The sequence below is a fragment of the Grammomys surdaster genome, unplaced genomic scaffold (assembly GCF_004785775.1).
Source record: "Grammomys surdaster isolate TR1022 unplaced genomic scaffold, NIH_TR_1.0 126546, whole genome shotgun sequence".
NCBI classification, from domain to species: domain Eukaryota; kingdom Metazoa; phylum Chordata; class Mammalia; order Rodentia; family Muridae; genus Grammomys; species Grammomys surdaster.
The window spans coordinates 3,819,467-3,840,118 of NW_021621338.1; the positions used below are offsets into that span (position 1 = coordinate 3,819,467).

At 43.7% G+C, this 20,652-nt stretch overlaps 1 protein-coding gene across 2 annotated transcripts in view; it reads left to right on the top strand.

The window, feature by feature from the left end:
* Positions 1-13,258: 13,258 nt before the first annotated feature.
* Positions 13,259-20,652, top strand: part of Arpc2 (actin related protein 2/3 complex subunit 2) — a 30,894-nt gene continuing 23,500 nt past the window's right edge. The window contains exons 1-2 of one of the 2 annotated variants that reach the window (XM_028760554.1): positions 13,259-13,368; positions 13,575-13,656. In XM_028760554.1, coding sequence (XP_028616387.1) covers positions 13,583-13,656 — 74 coding nt within the window. In that variant the 5' untranslated portion in view covers positions 13,259-13,368; positions 13,575-13,582. The remainder of the gene's footprint in view (positions 13,369-13,574; positions 13,657-20,652) is intronic. The other variant, XM_028760555.1, reaches the window with a different exon arrangement.

A 20,652-nucleotide genomic window follows, 5' to 3' on the forward strand; every position in this document is an offset into this window, starting at 1 on the left:
GACCATCAGCAAAGTAAAGATCCAATCAAGACGCTCTTGAGAGGACATGTGAGCACACAAAAAGTAAAATTTGGCTGAAATTTTGGCTGAAGAGATGGCTCCACGATCAGAAGCACTGCTCTTGCAGAGGGTCTGGACTCAGTTCCCAGCACCCACATCAGATGGCTCACAACCATCTCTAACTCCAGTTCCAGGAGTTCTCTGGCTTTCAAAAGCACCTCACTCATGTGCACATACCAGTATGCACTCACACATACATTTTAATTGTAAAGAAATAATTTTTTAAATTAAAAAAGTAAATGTTTAATTTTTAAAAATTAAAATGGTTTTTTAAAAGTTACTGATATTTTAATTTGTTTTTAGAGATTTGTTTTATGTGTTTGGCTGTTTTGTCTTAGTGTATGCATGCACACTGCATGTGTACCTGGCATCCACAGAGACAAGAGGGCATCAGGTCCCCTAAGACTGGAGTTACCACAGATGGTTATGATCCACCGCATGAGTGTTGGGAACTGAACCTGAGTCTTCTACAATACCAACAAGAGCTCTTAAGTGCCATCTCTCTGGTCTTCTTGACATTATTTTTAAATTATTTATAATTTGATAATCTCATACATGTGTCTAACATATCATTCATCCCATATTACCCTCTCTTATCCCCCTCCCACTCCTTCTAAACCCCTTCTTCCCAACATGTCTCTCTCCCACTTCCTTCTTAAAGGCCCATGTCTTCGTCAGGGTCGCTATTGCTGTGATGAAACACCATGACCAAAGCAACTTGGGCAGGAAAGGGTTTATTTGGCTGATGCTTCCACATCACTGTTCATCATCAAAGGACAGGAACTCAAGCAGAGCAGGAACCTGGAGGCAGGGGCTGATGCAGAGGCCATGGAGGAGTGCTCCTTACTGGGTTTCTCCCCACAGCTTGCTCAGCCTGCTTCCTTATAAAACTGAGGATCACTGGCCCAGTGATGGCACCACCCACAGTAAGCTGGGCCCTCCCCCACCAATCACTAATTAAGAAAATGCCAGACAGGCTTACCAAACAGTCTGATCTTCAGGAAGGCTTTTCTCAGTTGAAGCTCCCTCCCCGCCTGATGACTCTAGCTTGTGTCAAGATGACATAAAACTAGCCAGGACAGTCCACTAAGTATTGAATGACCATGTGCATGGGATTGTTTAGTGGAGTGTGGCCAACTCACCAGTGGCTAGCAATAGCATATAGAGAATGAGTTCACGCTGAGGAGAGGAGAGAGTTGCTAAAGTGCTTATCACTCAGGTTTGAGGACTTCAGTTTGATTCCCAGCACCCACAGGAAAAAAAAAAAAAAAGTCAGGTGTAGTGGCACACACTTGTAATCCCAGTACTGAGGAGGTATAGATTGGTGGACCCCTGGGGCTCACTAGCCAGACAAAGTAACCAAACCAGCATGCTCCAGACCAGCAAGACACTCCGTCTCGCCAAACAAGGGGGGCAGATCCTGAGGAAGAATACTGAAGGTTAACCTCTGACTCCACACATATGTGTGTGTACACACGTACACACCAACACAAATGATAGTAAATAAATAATAGCAAAATACACTTTAAAGGAAAATTACTCCCCTTTCCCAGGAGCCATTCATTGTCAGTAGCTCCTCAGTAGGTTTTGACATTAGTTTGGGAAGAAGAAATGACAGAGTTTTTTACTTTATTTATTTATTTATTTATTTACTTATTTATTTATTTATTTATTTATGGTTTTTGAGACAGGGTTTCTCTGTGTACCTCTGGCTGTCCTAGAACTCTTTTTTTAGGCTGGTCTGGAAATTGCAGAGATGTGTCTGCCTCAGTCTCCTGAGAACTGAGATTAAAGGCATGTTCTTTTATCATATTTTAAAATACAGAACCATCCAGTTCCATATTGGATACCTGTGTTGCATAGTGTCCCAGGCCATAATGCCTGGACTTGGTTCCAGCTCTGTTCCAGTTATATACAGGACTGTGGATGGACTCTGTGGGTTCTCATACCTCAGTTTCATTAACTATTAACTACAAGATGAGGCATCTATTTCTTAGAGTTGTCACAGAGATTTAATGAGTCGGAACAGGGGAAACACTTAACACAGCAGCCAGTAGAGCTGTCTTCAAGCTCCAAGTCTTAGCAACCCTTGAGTCCCCAGCTGTCCAACTCAGCACTTTCCCCTGCAGCGATCCCCGTAACACACTCGTCAGTTCCCCTTCCTGGATGATGTCATGGTCTTTTTTGCCTGTAAGTATTCATACATGCTTCTCTAGCTGCCTGGCTGATCGCTATTTTTAAAACAACCAGACTTTTATCATATTGATCCATTCTGAAGTATGATAGTATCAAGCGCTAGCGAGAGAAAGGGTGAGTGGCTGGAGAGCTGGCTGAGGGGTTAAAATCGCATACAGTGCTCTTTCAGAGGACCAAGGTTTTGTTCCTGGCAGCCACCTGTTACTCCACTTCCTGAAGACTGACACTCGTTTTTGACCTCCAAGGGCTCCTGCATGCTCATGGTAGATATATGTACTTCCAGGAGCACACATATATTCAAAAAAAGAATAAAAACAAATATAAAAATATTTAAATAAAAAATTTTAAAAGAAACTATCTTCAGGCCAGGCGGTGGTGGCACATGCCTTTAATCCCAGCACTTGGGAGGCAGAGGCAGGCGGATTTCTGAGTTCGAGGCCAGCCTGGCCTACAGAGTGAGTTCCAGGACAGCCAGGGCTACACAGAGAAACCCTGTCTTGAAAAAAACAAAAACAAAACAAAAACAAAACAAAAAAAACAAATAAATAAACTATCTTCAGGTCTAAATATATTATATGGTATGATACATTTAATAAAAGCTTGTTTTTGTTTTTTGCTTTGAAGAGAGTTGATGTTTTATTTTGCTTCTTTTTTATTCTTCTTGGTGTTGGTTGAAACTATCTCATGGCCCAGGTTGGCCTAGAACTAGTCATAGAGCTGAAACAAGGCCTTGAACTCTTAATTTTCCTGCCTTCACTATCCAGGTGCTAGGATTACACCACTGTGTCAACACACCCAATTTTGTATACTGAAGTGGAAACTTAAGGGTTCTTTGGAGAGTTGGTTGTGTCGAATGGTGTTTTGTTGGGGCAAACTCCTCATGGAGGAATGTTTTCCTGACGTGAATACAGGTCAAAGACTAAGGCAGACAGATGAAGGGACATTTGGTTGAAGCAGACACAGGAAAGGAGATGTTCTGCTAAAGCAAGCACATGAAAGGACATGAAAGATTCTTCACTAATAGGCTTATGTACTGGTCCACCTTACATTGTGTAGTTGAGCTACATTTGTTGGGACACCATAGAGAGAAATGCACCAAAAAAAAACTTCTGGTGATGTGCTGCAGTTTCTTGCCACTTCCTCGGACTCAGGCTGATTGGCAGAGTGATGTCAACTGAGACAGACACACATGCTAAGGCAAGGCATGTGGAGGACATGAGATGTTTGCAGGGTGTAAAAAGGACCGGATGGACAGTGATGGAGACAGAGCTAGGCTTGCTTACAGAGCCAGTTGTACCATGCTGGTGGGTCTCCTGTCTTCACTGATCTTTGCTTTACTGAGCAAAGCACAGTTGAAAACATCTCCTAGTGTTCCTCCAGGTTCCTCCTGCTGACTCTGGCTGTCTCTGCTAGGTCATGTCACCGATATTGCTAACCTGACTCTGCTGAACCGGACTGCTGAGGTGTTTGTGAGTGGATTGAGCTGCCACTGGTTTTGTTTTTTGTTTTTTTTTTTTTGCATAGAATAGAGTTTATTCAGGGCATGGGGAGGGGAGACAGGAGGGTAGTAGAGGCAGAGAGAGAGACAGACAGAGAAAGGGGGAGAGCAGAGGCTGGCCATGACCACGTGGAGAGAGGGGGAAGGAAGGAGGGAGGGCGCCAGGACAGAGAGAAGCTGGAGGCGGAGAGCAAGAGAGCGAGCTGCCACTGTTAACCTGTGACCTGAACTGCCGATTTCCAGACAACACAGATGGGAGTTGCTCCAAAGAATCATTTCTAAAGAGGTCCGCTTTCCCCCTGTGCCCGTATCCTTTCTTTCCCACTACCTCTGGTGGGTGGTGGGCTTAAGGGGAGGTTAAAGCTTTTAAGAACCATCATTAAAAATAGGTTTTGAAAAATTAAAGTTACAGTCTACTGTTCCTAGACACTTGCATACCGAATAAGAGCACACATCAGAAGCACGCATGGGAAAAGTAAATGTCAAGTGCAGGGTCATGGCTGTATTTTCAAAGAGAGTTCTAGGAAGAAGCAAAGAAAGGAATCTATTTAGATGGGGCTGATAGAACTCCTCAGCTGTATTTCATATTTTGTTTTATAATTTATTTTTATTTTGTATTCATTTGTATTTTGCCCGCATGCATGTGAGGATGTTAGGTCCCCTGGTTACAGATGGGTATGAGCCACCATGTGGGTGCTGGGAATTGAACCTGGATCCTCTGGAAGAGCAGCTTAATCTCTGAGCCACCTGTCCAGCCCCCTGTATTTCATTTTTAAAAAGACCTGAAACAAGCTTGTGAATGTTAAATTTCAAGAAAACTGGGTATTTGTTCCCTTAATCATAATAGACCAAAAGCAAGACGAAGGGCATGGGGGCTGGCTAAAAATCCGTGTTCAAAGCTTTTAGAATTCTTGGTCTCCAGGCAGCATGTAGGCTCTGTCCCAGCCATCCATTCCACACCCACCCCTTCCTCCATTCCCACCACTGGAGATTATATTATCTGCATAGAGCATAGCCCAGGAGAAGGCAGTGGGAGGCACAAGGCTGCTGGGGCTCAAAACATTCTCTCATCCTTAATAAACCATTCAGTACTTGCAATCAAACTTCTAAGCCTCAAATAGTCTCCTAGTGACTCTCAATGCCCCATGCTGGCTCTCAACATGGAGGACATTATCAGAGCACTATGTGGTAAAACCCACTAATTCTACACTTCTCAAAATAAAAGGCATGCTATTCTGGAATTCTTCTGGTTTTGTTTTTGAGACAGTTTCATGTAGTCCAGTTTCAAGCAGCTCAAACTTATTATGGAACCCAAGATGACCTTCAACACTGGATCCTCTAACCTCCACCTCTGCAGTGCTGGAATCACAGGTATGTGTCATGTCATTCCCCCCACTTCCCGTTGACTTCGTGAGATTGTTTTGTCCTATTTGTTTGTTTGTTTGTTTGTTTGAGACAAAGTCTCTTACAGACCATACTGGCCTTGAACTGGCTATGTTACTGAGGATGACCTTGAACTTTTCATGCCTTATACCTCCCAAGTGTTGGGATTACAAGCATTTTGCCAAAATATCAGGTTTCAATGGGATGCTGGGAATCAAACCCAGGGCATTGTGTGTGCATGGCTATATACATACACAGCCTTTCACAGGACACTTAATGAAACACATGAAACTGGAAGTAGTTCAATCCTTTCTGAGCTGAATGCTTATCAGAACACTGATAATACCCTACGGTGTATCTAATAATAATCCAAACAAAAAAATAGGAAAAAAGAAGAGAAAAAGACCCAAAACCCCAAAACACAAACAAGCGAAAAGGGTACTACAATATAATACAATAAATATTAAAAGCAAAAAATTGAAAATTAAATTTCATATTATCTGAGTTTTTTGTTTGAGAAAGGTTTTTTCTGTGTAGCCCTGGTTATCCTGGAACTCACTCTGCAGACCAGGCTGACCTTGAATTCAGAGTTCAGCCTGCCTCTGCCTCCCAAGTGCTGAGATTAAAAGTGTGCTATGCCACCACCAGGCCTGCTTTTGCATTTTAAATAGTCTAGTCAAGACTTTTCTAGTTGACGACAAAAAAAAAAAAAAAAAAAAAAAAAAGCCCAGAATGTCTTTATTTAAACATTTACAAGACTGTCTAAAATTTAGAAAAAAAAAAAATTTTTTTTCGAGACAGGGTTTCTCTGTGTAGCCCTGGCTGTCCTGGAACTCACTCTGTAGATCAGGCTGGCCTCGAACTCAGAAATCTGCCTGCCTCTGCCTCTGCCTCCCAAGTGCTGGGACTAAAGGCATGTGCCACCACCGCCTGGCAAATTTAGAAATTCTTAATTGAAGTGTAAGCAGCCATAAAAACTAAAACCGAAAGGGTTTGGGGTGGGGGTTGAATAAGAATGGCCCCCATAGGCTCATATATTTAAATACTTGGTCATCAGGGAGTGACACCACTTAGGAAGGATTTGAAGGTGTGGTCTTGTTGGAGGAAGTGTGTCACTGGAGGTGGGCTTTGAGATTTCCAGAACCAAGCCAAACCTAGTGTCTCTCTCTCCTGCTGCTTAAGAATCTGGATGTAGAAGTCTCAGCTACTCTCCAGTACCATGTCTGCCTGCACGCTGCCATGATCCCCACCACAATGACAATGGACTAAAACCTCTGAAATTGTAAGCAAGCCCCATTAAATGCTTTCCTTTATGATAGCTGCATGGCCATGATGTCTCTTCACAGCAACAGAATGATGGCTCAGACAGGAAATGACGCCTCCGTGAGTAAAAGTGATGGCCATGTAAGCCTAATAATCTGGCTGTGACACCAGGGACAGACGGTGGAAGGAGGAAACTGACTTCCAAAAGACGGAGAGCCTTTGACCTCCACATGCACACTGTGACATTTACACATAATCATACACACACAGAGACACACAGACACAGACACACACACACATACACACACTAGTTAATTTTTTAAAACTTTAAGGATTTTTTTTAATTTATGTGTATGAGTGTTTTGCTTTTATGTATGTATGTGTACTACATTCATGCGTGGTGACTGTTTAGGCCTATGTAAAATATTAAGGCCTAGGAAACTGTTACCTGGATAGCCTGCCATTTTGTGCTGTTACTAAAATTATAAGTAAACTTTCTCATGTGCTGTTTCTGTTGTTACAGAGAACTTTCTCATGCCCAAGTTGATTACATATTCTGTTATGTTCTATACCCTTGGAAACTCTATCATGATAGAAGTCAGTAGAACTGTTTTGTATAGTTACCCACAATAAGCTTGGACCCCAACATAAGAGAGACACTTGCACCAATATAAGAAACTATTTGGAATAAATAACTATTTCCATTTTGAGTAGAGGTTGAGTAAATTTTAAGTTCCCAAGACCTCCCTGGAACTGACATTCTACTTAGCAGAAAGGGACATGTACATGGGTAACTGACATCCTGGTTGGCAAGTTAAGACATGTTAGACAAGGCAGTCCCCTGCCACAGTTGATATTCCAGCCAATGGGAGCAGGGTAAGTGTACAACAAAGACATGTTCCTAAGGAAATCCCCCATCCCTACATTCTGATTGGTGGAATAACTTTGACACAGATGTTTGTGGAACTTAGGCTTAAAAACTCTGTAGGATCTTAACTCAATGTCACAATTAAGCTCCCAAGTCTGGAACATGATCCTGATCAATCAGTCTTAGGGTGTGGTGTTCAATAAACCACACCCTATTTGACTGAGGTTGGTGTTTGAGTGGCTTGTGCAGAGATTCCCAGACCCCAACAGTGTCCACAGATGCAAGAAGAGAATGTCAGGTCCCCTGACACTAGAGTTACCAATGGTTATGAGTTATCATGTGGGTTCTGGGAACTGAACCCGGGTCCTCTTCAAGAGCAGCAAGCACTCTTAACCACCAAGCCATCTCCCCAGATCAGAGATTTTGTTTTCAAAGTTTTTTTTAAACTGAAAAAAATTTGCTAATTAGGTCTTATTCAAACGCAGATTTTTTAGCTTATTTTTTTTAATTTTTTAAAAGATGTAATTAGGTGTATGTTTTTATTTGTATATATGTGCATGGTTGCCAGTGTCCAACAAGGCCAGAAGAAGGTACTGAATGCCCTGTAGCTGGAGTTATAGATGGCCATGAGCCATGTAACATGGGTGCTGGGAATTGAAGTCTAGTTTCTGAAAGAACAGCAAGTTCTCTTACTAGGCCACTTCTCTATGCCCTTAGGTCTCCAGGTTGGCTTTACACTCCGTATCTATCATCCTGCTTCAGCCTCTACCAATGCTAGGTAGATATACATAACATTGTACACCTACGTGTGTAAAGAATCTCGTGTGCTGTATGGAAGCATCACCTGTCAATAAAAAAAAAAAAAAAAAAAAAAAAAAAGCTGCTGGCCTATTAGCTTAGGCAGGAAATAGGAGGAGGGAGTTCCAGCAGGGAGAGAGGAACTCTGGGATAGAGTCAGGTACTGGAAGAGATTCACCCTAATGCTGATGGGGACGGTTGGATGAATCAGAAGAGAGGTAACTAGTCACGTGGCAGAATTTAGAATAAATGGGTTAATTAAATTATGAGCTAGTCAGGGAATGAGCACAAGCTTATGGCCTAGGCAATTAGTCATTATTTTGGGAACTTGAGCATGGATAGAAAAGCCCACGGTTATATAGGTACATGTTCTCAATCTACAGGGATGTATTTCAATGATAGAATGTGTATTTTCATGTGTGAGATTCAAGAACCACCAAAAATGTATTCTTTTTTTTAATTTTTGTTTTTTTGTTTTGTTTTTATTATTGTTGTTGTTTTTTGAGACAGGGTCTTTCTAGTCCTGGCTGTCCTGGAATTTACTATGTAGACCAGGCTATCCTCAAACTCACAGAAATCCTACCTCTACCTTCCCAGTTCTGGGATTAAAAGAATGTGCCACCACGTCTGGCTCAAAAATATTAATTCTAAATATTCACTTAGGTTTTAGACATCTAAAATCTGTGTTTCAATAAGCTACTAGATGGTGCTGATGTTGGGGTCCATCACCATTATCATTACATTTATTTACTGTGTGTGTGTGTGTGTGTGTGTGTGTGTGTGTGTGTGTACATGAGCATTTTGGTACAAGTATCCTTCAAAAGTTGCTTCTTTCCTTTTACCACGTTGGGGGTGGGGGAGCTGGGAGTCCTTCTCATTTGTATGGATGTTTGTGTTTATGTATGTGCACCTCTTCTTTTTTTGTTGTTTTTTTGTTTTTTTGAGACAGGGTTTCACTGTGTAGCCCTGGCTGTCCTGGAACTCACTCTGTAGACCAGCCTGGCCTCCAACTCAGAAATCTGCCTGCCTCTGCCTCCCAAGTGCTGGGACTAAAGGCGTGCGCCACCGCTGCCTGGTGCACCTCTTCTTTATTTTAGATTTTATGATTATTATTTAGGGCTGTGGAGATGGCTCAGCAGTTAAGAGCACTTCCTGCTCTTGCAAGGAACCCACATTCAGTTGCTATCACATACATGGCAGCTGTCTGTAATCCCAGTACCACACCCTCTTCTGGCCTCGGAGAGTGCCAGGTACACGTGTGCTCCATACCCATGTGTACAGGCAAACATTCATACACATAAAATAATATAATTTCTTTAAAAGTAAGATTTTTTTTAAAGAAATGGTACATTAGAGAGTCACTTCTAGGAAAGTGGAATTTCTAAATAGTAGCCCTTTGTTTAACGAGAAAAAAACAAGGCCATACTAATGAAAAGTTCTAAAACTAAATTGCACTTGCGATCTCAATAAGTTCTCAGTGCAAAGCATTAAGAAAGGAAAGAAAGAAAAAGGAAGAAAGAAAGGAAGGAAGGCAGGCAGGCTCCTCATTTTTTTTTTTTTCTGAGACAGGGTTTCTCTGTAAAGCCCTGGCTGTCCTGGAACTCACTCTGTAGACCAGGCTGGCCTTGAACTCAGAAATCCGCCTGCCTCTGCCTCCCAAGTGCTGGGATTAAAGGCGTGCGCCACCACCTCCCGGCTATAAAACTTCTCAACAACAGGCTAAAGAGAAGAGCTTAATGCTACCAGAGAGATGGGGAGATGGACCACGCAAAGAATCTGGAAGAGGAATGAGACTTTTAAATATAACCCTGGAAGTGTGAAGAAAATGGATATCTTCAAAATGATAAGAACAAGCCTTTTCACACTCCAATACCCAGTTCAAATACATACTGTCAGCTACAAACTTGCTGCAGAGTCAATGTTAACCTAAAACTTCTGTTCTCCTTCTACCTCCTGAGTGCTAGTTACTGCCACGAGGCCTGGTGGTGGAGATGAATCCAGGATGCTGTGAATGGTAAGACAGTATGCTACCAACAGAGCTATAATCCTCCTCCTATATATACATTTAAAACTATGTATGAGTATTGCTTTAGTTCAAAAACATTAATGTTCAAATGTTGGAATATTGTGGTAGAGAATGTCTATAATATTGTGACGATGACCCACTGCCCATAAGAAATCTGATTTTGGGAGCTGGAGAGATGGCTCAGTAGTTAAGGGCATTTGTTGCCCTTGCAGAAGACCAGGGTTCAATACTAAGCACTCATATGGTGGCTCACAACCATCTGTAACCTCAGTTACAGGGGGTTCCAATAGACACATGTGATGTGCATACATGCACACAAGGCCTGTGAATCACACTTATTCACACAATAGCACATGACTATACTTTTCATATCCTTCCTATTACCTTCAAAGACATGTCTGAAAACATGTCAATATATAATTATATATATTATGTGTCAAATTATATATATAAAATATTTATTATTGATTTGGGGGCAGGTTCTCACATTACAGCCCAGGGTGTCCTGAGCTTGCTTCTTGACCCACGGTAGTCTCAAACTCACTGTGATCCTTCTGGTTAGCTTCTGAAAACCCAGGCATAAGTCACCATGTCCAGCTTTAGGGACTTTTATTCCTTCTAAACAATTGTGCTGAGAATGAGATGTTTCCTTGGTAAGGTGATATACGCATTGTTTGTAGGTGTTCTGACCAAATTTGGCCCATATTTGCTCATTTCATAGTATGTCAATCATTGAATGGCCTTATTTGCTAAAATCTGTTCCGTGGGCAGCCTAGTATGGAATCCAGAAGAGGGATCTCAGGAATATTTATGGACTAACGAAGGAAGAAGTCTAAGGATTAGGCTAGGGTAACTAAAGCAAGAAAAAGCCAGTCAGAACCAGTAGGTTGTGCTTCCCAAACCAAACTTTATTGCTCTTCAGATTGCACATGCTCAGGAAAGGGCAGGGCAAATACCTTCTGAGGGTGAAGTCTCTCTGTGGGCGCCAGATCGGCTATCAGACACCTGCCTAAGTCTGAGGGGCCTATGGCCTCAGTTTGAGAAACACAATGCTGCTGTCATCATCTTGAAAAAAAATAACTCAGGCAAAGATTAGACACATCATAGGTGTCATCTTTAGCAAAGCTAGTGGGACTCTAATCAATTACTTAGCATACACAGACCCTTAAAATTAGTGCTTTGGGGCTTGAGAGATGGCTCAGCAGGTAAATTATTTGCTAGGCAAGCCTGACAACCTGAGTTTCATCCCAGGATTCCACAGTGGAAGAAGATAACCAGTGTCCAAAAGCTGTCCTCCAGCCTCCAGCAACCACCATGATGCACACATACTCTAGTAACAATAAATCTTAGAAAAAAACTGATTTTTTTCTTTTCTAAATACTTACTCATTTGCTCTGGGACAAGAGACAAGGTCTCACCATGCAGCTCTGGCTGGCTTGGAACTTGCTGTGTAGAACAGACTGGCCTGGAGCACACAAAGATCTGCCTGCTTCTACCTCCTGAGTGCTGGAGTATGCCTCACCACAAGCAGCAAAAAAGATTTTTTTTTTCGAGACAGGGTTTCTCTGTATAGTCCTGGCTGTCCTGGAACTCACTCTGTAGACCAGGCTGGCCTCGAACTCAGAAATCCACCTGCCTCTGCCTCCCAAGTGCTGGGATTAAAGGCATATGCCACCACCGCCCGGCGCAAAAAAGATCTTTAAAGACAACTAAAATGAAGTAAGAGAGGCATACTGGTGTGTACTTAGAATCCCAGCACTTGGGAACATCAATACAAGTTCAAGGTTAGCCAGAGCTATATAGCAAGTCCCCCTTTCAGAAATCTGAAACAAACAAGACCAGGAGGTGGCTTAGCAAGTTATGCCTGCTGTTAAGCCTGATGACCTGAGTTCAACTTTCAGAATCCATGTGTTGGAAAGAGAATGCAACTGACTCCCGGAAGTTGTCCTCTGACCCAGGGCTTCATGCCTGCTATGGCAAGTGTTCTACCAACTGAGCCACATTCCCAGGCCCAAACTTAGCTCACCTGGAAGTATCAAGAAACAAAACCATGCTGAAACTTTTTTAAAAAAATTGTTTTTAGTCATGGTGGCTTATGTTTGTAGTTACAAAAAAAGGGGGGGGAAAGAAAATAGAGGAAGATTGCTGGATCTTGATGATAGGACTAGATTTTTTTCTTTTTGTTAAAATTATTTTAGTTTGATGTATATGAATGTTTTGTTTGCCTGTTTGTGCGCCTTGTACATGCCTGGTGTTCTTGGAGGTCAGAAGACATCAGATCCTCTAAGACTACAGTTATGGATGGTTGTGAGCCATCACGTAGGTTCTGGTAATCAATCTCAAGTTCTCTGAAAGAGCAGCAAGTACTCTTAACGACTTAGCTACCTGTTCATTTAAAACAAATATTCCCAATATCAAACTGGAAAAAAAATTTCATTGCATGAAGAAGAGGCTTAATTAAAATTGTTCCTGGAAGAGAGAAAAATGGAAACACGGTACCCAAGCAGAAAGAACAGGTTGAGCACAGCGATAAATTCTAACTCTAGCAGAGTTACTGGACTATGAGGATCACCCGAGGCGGCACTTAAGCAAAGGAATAAAGGTATGGCAGGAATCCCGGAAGGCCTATCTGGATTCCTTTCCTTAATTGCCCAGTAACAGTGTGTAGTAAATTGATAATTTATTGTGTTTCCTTTATCAGACCATAAACTGTAGGAGGGCAAGTCCTTATCTATTGCATTAATCACTGTATCCCCCGGGGAGGAGAGACGCCCACTAAACAGTCGCTGGCGAAGAAAAGGCGCAACGGTGCTGTAGGGTAGCCCTAAGTACGGAATGAGCAAAGAGCACTCAAAAGTTGGAAGCAAGGAATTCCCCCAAAAGAAGCTTCTTAAGAGGCCTCTGAAATAACACCGGAAGGGTGGAATCGGGCCTCTGGAATATTCGGGAAAAGGGCAGGTGGATTGCAAGGACAACGGGAGAATGACAGGTGAGCCTTGGACTCTACTGGTCAGGCGAGGCGGGTCGGCGTGTCGCACATGCGCACGCATGCCCTCTGCCTGCCTTCTTACCGGGACGCGCTTGCCGGCGTGTGCACGCGCGAGGTCGAAGCGGAAATGGCGCCACGGGGCCGCGCGTCCGGGCGGCGAGCGGAAGTGGGTGTGAGAGCGGAAGTGGCCGGCTGGAGCCGGGGGCTGGGCGGGGACCGGGATCCTCGGTAAGGCGGCGGCGGAGGCGGCGGCGGCTCGGCAGGCGGGTTGAAGCTTCGGGGGCCAGGTCGGTCGGGTGGTGGCTGCCTCTACAGGCAGCGCGTGCCGGGCCAGCGCGTGTATCCGCCTCTCCCCACCCCGCTCCCCGTCCCCTTCTCCCCTCACCTACCGCACCCAGCCCCCCTCGTCAGGGGCAGCGGGGCCGCTCCCTCGGTCCTACCCTTGCTTGCCCACCCTCACCGCCCTTGTTTCTCCTTCCCCTGTCCGGGGCAGCCGCCGCCATGATCCTGCTAGAGGTGAACAACCGCATCATCGAGGAGACGCTCGCGCTCAAGTTCGAGAACGCGGCCGCCGGGTAAGCGCACGCCCGGAGGAGGCCGAGTTGACCCTAGCTAAATCCCGGGTGGTGTCCAGCTTCCCAGCCCTAGAGGGGAGAGATCGAGAACCTGGCGTGGCTTTCAGGGTTTCCCTGGCAGGATGGACGTGGAAAGCCACGGGGCGCGGTGAGCCGAGGGCCTGCGATGCGTGGGGAGAGGCTGAGACAGGGATGCGGAAGCAGCGAGAGGATAGGAGCAAGGCGTGCCAGAGAACCGGAGACCTGTGGGACGTGAGGGCAGTCGAGGCCAGAAGTCACGTCCGAGAACCTACTGTCCTAAGGGGGAAAGAGAGGGGCCTCTGTATTTTCCGTCATTGTTCCGAACCTAGAGAGACCCTTTTGGGGAAGCTGGATTGAATGGAGTTTACAGGAATTCCCAGGGCGAGGTGGGAAGAACATGCAGGCCCAGATCGCCACCGGCATTCTGCTTCCCCACCCCCATTTCTCCCCCTAGAAGAAGCAGTAGGCAAGACTGAAAGCAGACCCAGGCTGCTAGGGGGAAAAAAACTCTAACCTACTGTGAGAGAAACAAGCCATTTTGTTATATATTCCTTAGGCAAAGCCAACCGTTCTCCATCCACACTATCTCCTTAGCTCTCTAGACAAGCTTGCTTTATCTATCTATTGGTTTGTGTCTTAAATTCTTATCCAAGACTCCTGGTCTTTGATTTTTTCTGTAGTAGTGCCGGCTGGGTTAATAGCTGCTTCTCCCAGAATCTATAAAGTTCTTAAGATAACCATTTATAACATCAGCACCTTAATATATGGGGCGTTTTTCAAGCCTTCTCTGTCAAACACAAAAAGCAAACTCCTCCCCTAAAACTGCTTTGCCTCTCTAATATATTTAAAACTGGAGCAGAGGAATTGGGTTTTAGGTTCTAATTTATGGTGGCCTGTGGTCATTCCTTTGCCTCATTTCCTCATTGGTGAGGATGGGGCTTCACATTTTGGTTTCACAGTTAGGAAATAAGTGCAGGCTGTTTTGTGTGAACTAGGAACTAGAAATAGGAAAGTGCTTGTAAATCCACAGAAGGAAGAGGATTGGGAGGAGGGGAATTCATTCATTCTCCCCTTTAGTTCTAAGCATTTGTAATGAACTTGTGATTCACAGACATTGAAAGTATGAACCCACTACTTGCATAGAATATATTGTCTGTTCTGCCTCTTTTGTAAGGTTACAGATTTTATCTGCAAATCCCAATAGGACATTCCTTGAATTGGTGCACTCAGTGAACATGCTGTCTCCTGCCCTGGACTGCAGTTGAGCGCATGTGCACCTCACTTGCTTCTGTCTGCAGCTGCTCATGCAGCTTCTTTGCATTTTGAGTTTTGGAGTTAGTCAACACTGTAGGTGATGGGGCGTGTACTTCTTTTTTAATTGGTGTACAACAAAGGAGGAAGTTAAAATAACTTCTGCATTTTCACAACTGATCTTAATAATTACATTCTTAAGTCTTGACTAGCAAAGAATGAGTCCTGGATGGTTATAAGCTGATCTACAAGATAAATGGCTGTGTGTGTTCAGGTAGAGGCATGCCTTTAAATGGAGGACAACTTTCACATTTACATATTAATAACTTGATTCTAAAATGTGACCTATTATTTAGAACCTTATGTGGCCCTTTTCCTTTAAGAAAACTCTCCTAAAGTTCTGTGGTTAACTGTGTATGCCTGTAGTCCAAGCACTCTCAGCTATAATAACCCCAGCTCTCAGGAGCTCATACAAGACAGGAGGAGCAAAAGTTCTAGGCCCTAGTCACACACACACACAGGTTGAGAGAGAAAGAGATAGAGAGAGAGACAGCGTGCGCCAGCCAGCCCAAACTGGGTGTGATGTGCTTGTAATCTCAGTGCTTGGAAGCAGGAGGATCAGGAGAGCAAGGCCAGCCTGGCCTACCCTGTTGCAAATAAAAAGCTTACTCTTTCAGAAAGATTAAAATGGGGTTCTAAATTTAAAGGGCATAAGTTAGAATTTCTTTGGGGGGTTAAGGATGCTCACTGTAGTCAGGTTTATGTCTGAGGAGGTTGTATGTTATGTCTTACTCTAGCTCATCCTTGGGATATATGATTTAACAAATACACTCAAAACACTGTGTTTAAAAATGCTTTGAAAATCTTTGAGAAGAAACTATGGAGGGCAGAGGTTTCCTGAGATTGCCTGTTCCTGTGGGGTGTGGTGGCCCTCCTATAATCCTAGCAGTCAGAAGGGTCAACACAGGTTCCAGTCCTGCCAGGGATATTTAGTGAGACTCTGTCCCAAAAGAAAAGAAAAAAACGAAAAGCCTACCTCTGAGCAAATATGTTTCCAGGTCTGCCCTTTAAGACGAGGTAGCACTGAAGGGGTTACAGAGGCCATGCCTACACCACTGCTCTTAGCAAGGGTGGCTAGTGTGCTCATAAACATTGCTGAGTCTTATCAGAGCTCAATACCAGGCAGCAGCTGAAAGGATAGGGGCCCTTTCGAAGTGAGCCTGTTAGCACAGCTAGGGAGGAACTGATGGATAAGCTCTATTGGGAGAAGCTTAAAGAAAAGTGGTAGCCCAGAGAGACCCTGCAGAGTGAAAGGCTGTGCAGGGTGGAAACCTGGGACAGCTCAGCTCCAGGCTGTTCTTTGCACTTCTCAGAACAGATGAATCAAGAAAGTTACGCTCATGGTAGCCTTTGCCAGAGTGATTCTTTCTGTTTTACAGTGTTCTTTGCCCTAGCCACTCACTATATGTGGCTCATTATTTAAATAAAAAGATGAAGTAAAACTAAAATTTGTTTGCAAGTTACACTAGCTATGTTGGATTTCTAGGCTCCATTGCCACTTGGGGCTAGTGACTGCTGAGTTTGGACAGTGTACAAGCCTGTTATTGTAGACAGTTCTGTTGGATGGTGCTGTTCTGCTTACTGACAATGAAAGTGTGAGATAGTTTCCTCTGGGGAGAGTGTTCAGTACTTCGGGCAGGGCCTTGCACATGCTGGGCAAGCACTCCCCTGCACTGCTTCCCGGCTCTCAGGAAGCACTCTTAGTGTGCACTCCAGAATGATGCTGTTGGCTTTCCTTTGTTTTACTTTATCTTTTTTATTTTTAATGATCCCTTTGGTTATCTTGCTGGATCTTTTGCCTATAGCATCAGACCGAAAATTTAAACTTGTACTTGGGTGAGAGTTCTGTGAAACAAACAATTGGCCACAATCATTTGCAATTTAAAGGCAATTTTAACAAAGCTTCCCATTCTTTCCTGCCATACTCCTGAGAAGTGGCTTATTGGCTCTATCTGTGTCTTCATAGAGGGATGCAGTAAAGTAACTCCTGTCAGATGACAGTCTCCACACTATGACTAATTCAAAAGCTACACCCAACACTGTAAATAGTGTCCTGCATGAGTCTTATCAACACCACTGCCTTTTCACTTGGGAATTCTTGCCCAGACCACAATTAAAGCAGAAGTAATCTGGAAATTTAATTGGTTTCTTTTGTTACTACATACACACCAAGAATCTTTTATTCCCAGAAGCAAGGCCTGTCAACCTTGCAGTTAGACAGTCCAGAACTGAGGAAATGCTGTCAGATGCGAGCTGCTGTTGATTCTAAGTGCCTTCTGGCCTTCACCACAGCCTGTGCATACTGTGGGGAGCTGTGGTTCTGTGAGGGGGAGAGCTCAGTAAGCAAGCAGCGCAGAGTGGGGTGGGCGAGGACTGTGGGAGGAAAAATTTGAGAAAGGAATACATTAAATCTTGTAGATACCTTGTTCTCATTCCCAAATATGCCACATATGTCCTCAGAGAGACAGACTGGTCTGAAGAGATTCAGAATTAGGACATTGTTTAAGCCTATAGATGTAATGGGATGTACTGTCTGATTATTAAGAGCTAGTTGTTTTTTTTAAAGGGTGTTGTGAGCGACACATTGCTACCTGTCCTCTGGCCTCTTTGCATTGTCTTTGGGGAAGGAGTCTCTAAAGCTAAACTGAGGGCTAGGGCTATCATTTCAACCATTTTTGTTTCCTTAGAATGTGTGTGTGTGTGTGTGTGTGTGTGTGTGTATGTGTTTTCTGCTCAGTAAATATTACCTTGAAGAAATAAATGTGACCAAATTAAAAGATTCTTGGTCTTGGTTTTTTTTTTTAAAGCTTATCCACCCCCATCCCCCTTTGAGAGAGATAGCGCGCAAGCACACATGCAGAGGCCAGAGAAGAAGTGTTGGGTGTCTTACTGTATTGCTGTCTCATTTCTTTGAAACTGGGTCTCTTATTGGACTTGGGATTAGTCTGGCAGTCAGCATGCCCCAGTCATCCTCCCGTCTCAGCCTCTCTAAGTCAGAGCCTCATGCTTGCCCAGCCTGTGCTCCTCCCACTGAGCCATCTCGCTTCTTCATCGTTGTTGAGACAAGGTCTCACATTATAGTGCAAACTGCCCTGGAACTGTGTAGCCCAGGCTGGCTTCAAACTCATGGTGTTCCTTCTGCCTCAACTTCCTGTATACCTCGCCACGCCCAGCTTGTAACCACTTTTCTAAGAGTGTATGTCCGCTTTATTTTCTTGTTCTTTTAAGAGGTGGTTTAGCAAAAAAAGGGGGGGCATCTTTTATTAATATGATTTATTTCTCTAGGCTTTACTCAGAAAGAATGATTGGAACTTTGTAGATAGAGGACTTAAAGAAAGTAATCAAAAATCTTCAGTGAGCACAACAGAACAATTTCTCTATTCAGGATTACAGACGGTGTAAGCTACCATGTGAGTGCTAGGAACTCAAGCTTTCTACACGAGCAGCTAATGCTCTTAACTGCTGAGCTGTCTCTTCAACCTCCTTTTAAGAGATTTTAGAAATATCTCTTAAAAGTCAGATGTGGAATCCCATGTCTTGTCATCCCAGCACTTGGGAGGCTGAGGCAAGCTGATCTCTGTGAGATCACGGCCAGCTTTGTCTACAGAGTTCCAGGACAGCCTGGACTACACAGAGGAAACCCTGCCTAGAGCTTGTAATGACAAGCTCCTGGCTCTGCCTTTCAAGTTTTGGGCTCACAGGTGTGCGCTACCATGCCTGACTGATGTGCTTTATTATTACCTCATATGGAGGTAATATATGGGTTTTATGGAGACGAAAACTAAGGCAAAGAGAAGCTAACTGGCTTCTAGACATCACAGAGCTAATCCTTGACAGCCAAGACTTGACCAGAGGCAGTCAGACTAAGTGTGTGCATTCAGGCAGCAGATGGGCAGAATGGTGCTTGGTTGTCATTCTAGCATTTGGGAGGTCTGGGCAGGAAAATCAGACACCCAGGTCATCCTCAGCTACACATTGAGTTTGAGACTAGTGGACTACATCAGACTGTCTCAAAAATGAAAATAAAGCTGTGTTGGGGGTTGTGTGGCACCCCAGCACTTGGAAGGCAGAGGCAGAGATTGAACTTGAGTCCTTAGGCTTGGTAGCAGTGCCTTTACTCACTGAACTTCCAAGCTTGAACAGATGGTAAGACAGTAAATACTTCATGTTTTTAGTATACATAACCTTTCTATTCACTGTGTGTATTTTTTTTTTTTTTTAAGTTTTTCAAGACAGGGTTTCTCTGTGTAGCCCTGGGTGTCCTGGAACTCACTCTGTAGACCAGGCTGGCCTTGAACTCAGAAATCCGCCTGCCTCTGCCTCCCAAGTGCTGGGATTAAAGGCGTGCGCCACCACTGCCCAGCTTCACTGTGATTTTTAAACCATAAAGCAGAGCAAGTTATCTGTGTAGTGTACTCCTGTAACCCAGCATGCAGAAGGTGGGGGCAGAAGGGTCATTTGTAGCTCAAAACAAGCCTCAGCTACATCTTAGGTTCGAAGCCAGCCTACGCTGCATGAGATTCTGTCTCAAAAATAAAGGAATTAAAATACAGTAATAATGGAAGCAGAGGCAGGCAGATCTCTGAGCTCACAGGCAGAGGAGGTAGGAAGGACACCCCTGTTCTTGGGACTAAGCAATGGTTGTTAGAGTGTTTTACATGTAGCATTCTCCTTGTTGGGGCACAGAGCTTACAGATCTCCAGCTCCTAGATATACTCAGTACCTTAGCAGTCTTTCTCCTCCAAAACTTTTGTGTAGCTTTGAAGAGTGGCCTAAAATATTTATGGCGGTGGTTTGATAACTAGTCCCAAGTCATACAGCAGACCACTTAGAATGGATCTTAATAGTGTTTCCCAGTGGAGACCATGAAACCTTCAGTGTTTAGGACTTAGAACATTAAGATTCTTAAGTTGATTTTTCTCAGGTCTTTTGATGCAGTAGTAAAGTTGGGGGGGTGCTCTCCTGGTTGAGTTTTAACCTAAGTGCTAGGGAGAAAATAGCACCCCTAATATCCCACCCACCCACTCTTGTTAAGTCAGACAGTATGCTCCCTGACTCTAGGACAGCCTATCAGGTTACAAGAGTGTGTTTGCATGCTTCCTTTACCTGTCGGATCCTGTTAGTATTTTATGTAAATGGACTTTAAAGGTTATGTATACTTGTGGTTTTTAAAGGTAAGGGAAGTGTTATTGTTACTGCCTTTTGTTTCTTGGCTACAGTTTGAAAGCTCAGGAACAACTCCAGCTTTCTCCTCTTTGGAAGGGGCGTTCATTGTTGAGACAGGATCTGCCTCCTACTCAATGTTGCGCCAAGGATGACTGAATTCTGATCCTCCTGTATCTACCTTTTAAGTGATAAATATCATCTAGCCACATCTCTTTTGTTGTTTCCCTAAGACAGGCTCTCCCTGTGTAGCCCCAGCTACCCTGTAACTCAATATGGAGACCGGGTTGCCTCTGCCTCCCAGATGGTGAGAATATGGACATGAGCTTTCCTTGTCCACATGGGTGGCTTTGAAAAAGCAGGGTAAACTTGGATGTTCCTTATAAGTGTTTTTTTTCTCTAACATAAATTTAATAAAAGCTAGTTTATTTAAGGAATATTATTTAACCTCAATATCAGCTTTTAACGTTCATAAACTACATTAAATATTCCATTATTTCC